Source organism: Aphidius gifuensis, linkage group LG4 (genome assembly GCF_014905175.1).
Source record: "Aphidius gifuensis isolate YNYX2018 linkage group LG4, ASM1490517v1, whole genome shotgun sequence".
Classification (NCBI taxonomy): domain Eukaryota; kingdom Metazoa; phylum Arthropoda; class Insecta; order Hymenoptera; family Braconidae; genus Aphidius; species Aphidius gifuensis.
The window spans coordinates 22,146,205-22,153,210 of NC_057791.1; the positions used below are offsets into that span (position 1 = coordinate 22,146,205).

Sequence of the window (7,006 nt, forward strand, 5' to 3'; positions counted from 1 at the left end):
TTTTTCATTTTTATTTACATAAACAATTATTATTTTATTTTAATTTTTATATTCAAATTTTTTTTGTGATATTAATTAATAAGTACGGAGGCAATTATTTCATTTTTTTTTTTTTTTATTTCGAATATATATTTAGATATTATTTACACTATTTACATATTTTTTTTTTTGATTTTTATATCAAATTAAATTAATAGATTTTTTAGTTTTTTTGAAATAAAAATTTATGTTTAACGAAAATTAAATGAAATGTAGATAAAGTTAAATAAATTTTTTTTTTTTTTTTTTTTTTTTTTGTTATTTTTAATAATTATTTAGTGAAAATTTTACTGTCGATGACCGGGAGGAGCCATGAACATTGCTGCTGTTGCTGCAGCATGATTGTGTCTAGCCATTGCCGCAGCAATAAATGGTGGTACACCACCTGGTGTACCTGGTGGTCCAGTTGAAAACATTAAACCAGTACCAAAACTTGGATGTAATAATGGTCTTGCTGATAAACGTAATTTTTCAATTTCAGCTTCTTGTAAACGTTTCGCTTTAGCTCGACGATTTTGAAACCATATTTTTACCTAAAAAAAAAAGAACAAAAATAATAATTAAAAAACAATTTTATAAATCAAAATAAATTGCAAATAATGCTGTCATATAGCTTCTATATTTTTCAATAGAAAAAACAAATTTTTTTATATATTTAATTATTAAAAAGAAAGGTGAGGGTTGATGTGAATATCAAAAAAAAAAAAATAAAAAAAAATTGGTGAGTTAAATTACAGTCATGAACAAAGTAATGCGAGCCAGAACATGATTCTTTGTCCCGTCGGGTGAAATTAATGTTGTCAACTGTACACGATTGCACCCCATTTTAAAATAGTATAAAATTTTCTTATCTAAGTATATTAATGCAACGAAGCTTCATTTCGTCTGATGTATTGCAACCAATGTGCAAAGTGTATTACGACACGCTATACCTGATAACGGTATAAACATATATAAATATTTACATTAAACGCACTAACACGGTTTTAAAATAAATAAAAAAAAATGTATAACGATATAATAATCATTTGATAAATAAATATATACCAAGACTACATTGTACATTGATAATTAATTCATTAACAATTCATGTGTTGAAAATATAAATACAAAAAATTTTTATATGCAAATATAGTTTTATTAATCAATGAATAAAAAAAAAAAAAGAGGCGTTTATATATTTAATTAATAAATTCAATTAACCTGTGTTTCAGTGAGATGTAATGATGATGAAAATTCAGCACGTTCAGCAATCGTGAGATATTGTTTTTCACGAAATTTTTTTTCTAATGAAAGCAATTGTTGAGTTGTAAATGGTGTTCTTGGTTTTCTATTGGGTTTATGTTTTCTCAATGTACATCTAACTGGTCCTTGTCCTGGTCCAGGTAGTCTTAAATCACCTGTAAATATAAATAATTTATTTTTTAAAAGTATTAATTAATAAATTATCCACAATTTGTAATGACAATTAACAATTTTATATATTTATTTATTTAAAATATATATAAATAAATAAAAAATAAACATTGACACTTGCAATTAGATCAATAAATGAGTTTAATTATAAAAAAAATAATATGTACAAGGTGGAAATTGAATGAGAAAGTCAATGATGGTATTCACATGTATTAGCCAATTATTAACAAAGTCGAAAGCCGCCAATTAACGTCCAACTTAGTGACTATCTGTCTGAATGAAGTAAGGGCGCGATGTCGAGAAATACCCATCTGTCTGTTACACTCAATCGACATCGTTAAAATCCTTCATTTAATATTTTATTTATTTATTTATTATAAATACAGTTATTTATTATTATATTTCATTTAAAATAATATCTAAATTTTATTAATTTTTATTTATTATTTACTTTTTTTACTAAAATTTGTTGATGAATTTTTTTTTGTTTTTAAATTAAAGCTTGGATTTAGTAATTTTTTTTTTATGTATAAAAAAACTATATCTATAATTTTATCAATTTATTTTTACTATTAATTATATGCAATTATATAAATTTATTTTTAATTAAAAAAAAAAAATTATAAATGCATGATAATTATTTGAAAAGAAAAAAATAATAATTTAATTATATTAAAAGTTTTTTGTGTTTTAAAAAAAAAATGTATATGAATTTTATTAATTTTACATAATTATTAACATTATTTATTTTATTTAAAAGTTGAAGATACTTATTTAAAAATAAAATAAACAAATTAAATTATTTACTTTTGTTTGTATTTATATGTATCGATGTTCAGAGTAAAATTATGTTTATGTATATGTGCTTGCCACTGAGTAGTGTTTTTTACCCGCTTGTGCTAATTAATTCTCGTTAATTACCCGCGGCCAAAGAGAACCGTCTCATATATAACTATATATACACAAGCACAACGATCGAGTTGCGATATTCATCCGGGGATACAAATTACATGGAATTACCTCTTGCATAAGCCATTCCGGCGTTTTGTTCTTGCATTATTAGATATTTTTTTATTTTTTTTTTATTTTTACTTATTTATATTCAATATATTTAAAACAGCCAATATACTTATATGTAAACTTGAACACATTCTTGTTACCTTTAAGAAAATTTTTAAATTTAAAATTCAACTTTTTTATTTTTTTATCTAAATAATAAACTCTACCTTTGTTTGTAAATTGTTATTTTATTATTTAAATTATTTAAATTATATTTAAAAAAAAAATAACAATTGTCATTGTTAAATATTGTCATTTAAATTTTATTTTAATATTTAAATTGAAATATTTATCCGGAAAATAAACAAAGCAGAAATTAATATTTTCAAAAGTAAAATTTCAACAACAACAAAAATTAGTAAATAGAAATTAAAATAATTATTTCAAAATATTTAAATGATATTACTACTCTATTTTCATATTATTATTTATACAATTTATTATAAAAAAAATATTGTTATTATTATTTTTATAAACCTTCATTAAACACAATGATTTTATTATTTTTTTTTTTCAATTAATTTACTTGCGTATAATAAAGCCTTTAATGATTCTTAAATAATATTGATTTTCAATTTGTGACTAGTGTATAATAAAAATAATTGAAAAACAAATATTGATGTTCAATTAAATTTAATGATTTGATTGATTGACAAAATTTGTTTGTTTTTGTTTGAAAAATATGATGATGATTTTTTAATAGTGTCACAGTAATTATAAAATATAATGATTAATAGTTTTTGAAAACTTCATTAGTAGCATCTTGTTGAATCAACATTACCAGCATAAAAACATACATAATAATATAATAATATATAAATGGCTTGTGGTGATATTTAAACGTTCGTTAATTTATTCTTGGACTAGCTCTTGAAAGACCGGACGAACAAGAGAGAAAATTAAATATATACACACACAAACATAGACACACACGTACGCAAGTCAATGAAAGAGATGATGATGAAGATGAAGAATTAAAAAAATAATAAAAAATGATGATGATGATGATGATAATGATTGTTAGTTTGTATTTATTTGAGAGCGCGTGTGCTGTGATTATAAACGACATACATACGTCGGAAGACCTGTCGTACCTTGTTTTGATGATACTCAAGACATCTCGATACATGAATCTCAAACAATTTACGTTTTATAAAATTTAATTCAATTTGACTTGAACTATTTTATCATTTATATAAATCTATTTTTATATATATATGATTAATTAATTACATAAATATTTTATATAAATTAAATATCTTAATTTTAAATTCAAAAAATAAAAAAAAACATATTCATTTTTAAATTGTCATTAATTTAATGAAAATAAAAAAATAATTAAATTTAATTAAATAATATAAGCTTAAAAAAATATATATAAATAATTTTTACGATATAAAATGGTTTTTTTATCGGCAATTTTGTGTGTATTTAAAAATTATTTAAAAATTTTTTTTCTCTTAAATTTTATCGTGAGTATTTGGATTGGAATGAATATATTTATCATCATGATAAATATGATGAAAATTTATTAAAATAAATAAACAATTGTATGGCTGTTTTGTTGTTGCAACAAACTCACCATAGAGTCATTCGACATTCGTGACTCGACACTGTATATATAGTAATATTCCATCACGAGTTATATATTGTTTTTTTTTATATTTAACTCTCCCACTTTTTTTCACAACATCATCCACTTAAACACAGTATAAAATACCATGTAAGATCAACAGCGTTCCTTCGCGGACACTATCAAGAATCCCGCGAATGGTCTGCTGAGATTTCTTTCTTGGAAAAAAATCGAGTTTCACGACACGTCCTAGTCAGTATCACCGTTTTAACCCTTGGCAGAAAACACTTGAATTTTTTTTTTTTTTATATTTATTTCATCTTTTAGTCAATCGGATTTATATATATATATGTATGGAACTTTAGCCTAGCTTGAAAAATAAAATGAAAAAAAATTTTAGTCTTTATATGACAGTTAACTTGGAGACCTCCATGTATACAACTATACAAACTTGTCATTCCTTATCTAATTTTCAGCTAATTTGTATCAAATGTGAACATAGTTTGTTCCTTTAATTTATATATGACTCTAAAGTCTCTAAACGATAATTACAAGTTAAACATGAAATTATTTACGTAAATGAAAAATTTCACAGTAAATACGTGACAAAATATAATTTAAAAGAATTATATAGAAAAAACGATAAATAATTTCTTGCGCATAGAAAAAAAAGAAAAAAGAAAAATAAAATAAATACCAAACAATTAAAAATTCAAAGAAAAATAATAAAATGAAAGAAAAAAGAAAAACAGTAAAAACATAAATACGTTAAGTCTATATAATATAATAATTGACTATGATAAATTAGTAATAGCAAGTCTCCAGGGTAGGATTACGAAAATGACATGAATAAAATTTTGAAAAGAAAATAAAAAGAAAAAAAAAAGAAAAAATATTTCCATACCATTGGGACTTGTTGGTCCACCCTGTGGTGTATAAAGATGTCCATGTGGATTATGTGGATGTGGTGGTGGGGGTAACCATGCAAAACTAGCAAGTGAATGAGGAAATCCAGTTGTTGGCCATCCTGGTGTTGTACCAGGTCCACCTAAATATGCACCAGTTGGTCTTTGTACACCAGGATGTATTGGTTGTGGTATAACTGGACTTGATTTTTCTTTATCACGTTTATTATTATCATCATCATTATTATCAATATCACGTTCCATTTCACAATCAGAATCCATAACATTTAAATCTTCTGATCTAGTAACACTACCAATATCCATTAGTCTTTCACAGCTACCATCACCTTCTAATGATCTTGGTGCCTCTGAATCACTTATTTCATTATCAATATCACGATTTATTGATGATATTGAACGATTTGATATTATATTATCATCATCATCATCCAATTCATCATCTAAATCATCATCATCATTATTATTATTATTACTACGTCTATTATTAATACGTTTTGGTGAATTATTATCTGATGGTGAATTTAAACTTATATTATCATCAATATGACCGACGGCTGGTGGTGATGATGATTCTTCATGTAAACCAGAACGTGAAAAATCTTTTACTTTTATTTTATCTTTATTATCTTGATTTGTTCTTCTAATAATTTCGCTTGATGATGAATTATTACGATGATTATTTTGTTGTTGTTGTTGTTGTTGAAGTTGATGATGCTGTTGTTGTTGTTGATGTTGATGATGTTGTTGTTGATGATGATGGTGATGATGATGACTATTGTTGTTATTGTTGTTATGATTATGCATATTGACAAATGTTGTTAAACCACCAGGTGTTAGGGGACTTAATCTTGCTATTAATTCACGACTTTGTATATTTCTTTGACGTTCTTGTTCCATTATTAAAAAATCACGATATCTACGTGCCTCATCATGTATGTCATTGGTACTTTTTTCTGAAATATCACTATTAATATCATCACTATTTGTATCAATAATACGTCTTGTTGAAAAATTAATTGGTGATTTTTTAGTTCCACTTAATAATGAATCAACACTAAAACTTATTTTACCACTTCTAATTGGTTTTGTATTTGATGATGCTGATGTTGGACTTGCCATATCTGTATCGTCTGATAAACTACTACTACCACCAATACAATTACCAACACCAACACTAATACTACCAATAATACTACCACCACCATTACCACCAACAACAACAACACCACCACCTCCACCTCCACCACCACCTGGTGCAGGTGTTGTACTTGCACCCTGCATTGACAATCCTTCAATATTACTCATACTCGACACTTTGTTTTTTTTTTCCACTTTTCACTCGCCATTCGTTATTTCTATCCAACGCTTTTTATATATTTTTTCTTTTTCTTTGTACTTTAAATTATTTATATAAATGAAAATTAATTAATTTTATATATTGTCATATGGATATATTTAAATTATCCATATTTATTTAATTTTTATAATTTATTCCTTTTCAAGTAGTTCAAGTCAATATTAGATCAACCTTTTTGTTTTTTTTTTTTCTCGAATTTAAATATTACAAACAAATAATTATACTTTGATAAATACAAAAAATAAAATAATAATATTAAATTAAATTTAAATAATTAATTAATATATAATAATAATTTTTAAATATAAATATAATATTTATATATTATTAAATAATATTGATGCGCGTGAACTTGCCGCTACTGTCGCATGAACGGCACTGATTACTGGCTTGACTTTGTGATCGTAGTCAGAAGTCGGGGAAAATAAAAAGGGAAAAAAAAAAAATATTAAAATAAAAAAAAGAAAAAAAAAAAAAAAAAAAAGTGCTTTACAACATCGGGGTTTGAAACATTCGAGGTTTGGTTTGAATATGATAGTAACGCCTACAATGTGAAATAGTGGACCACTTCCAGGATATTGTAGACACTATTCAGCCAATCATACGATGAGAATAAAATAACATAGGCGTTTCATA

The 7,006-nt window shown here is 24.5% G+C and overlaps 1 protein-coding gene across 1 annotated transcript; it reads right to left on the reverse strand.

Moving 5' to 3' along the window:
• Positions 1 to 270: 270 nt before the first annotated feature.
• Positions 271 to 6,750, reverse strand: LOC122855701 (homeobox protein 5-like). Its single transcript, XM_044157254.1, has 3 exons — positions 4,992 to 6,750; positions 1,243 to 1,439; positions 271 to 572 (listed from the first exon to the last, which is right to left on the reverse strand). The coding sequence occupies exons 1-3, from the start codon at positions 6,316 to 6,318 to the stop codon at positions 327 to 329; spliced, it is 1,770 nt and encodes a 589-aa protein (XP_044013189.1). The 5' UTR covers positions 6,319 to 6,750; the 3' UTR covers positions 271 to 326.
• Positions 6,751 to 7,006: the final 256 nt, after the last annotated feature.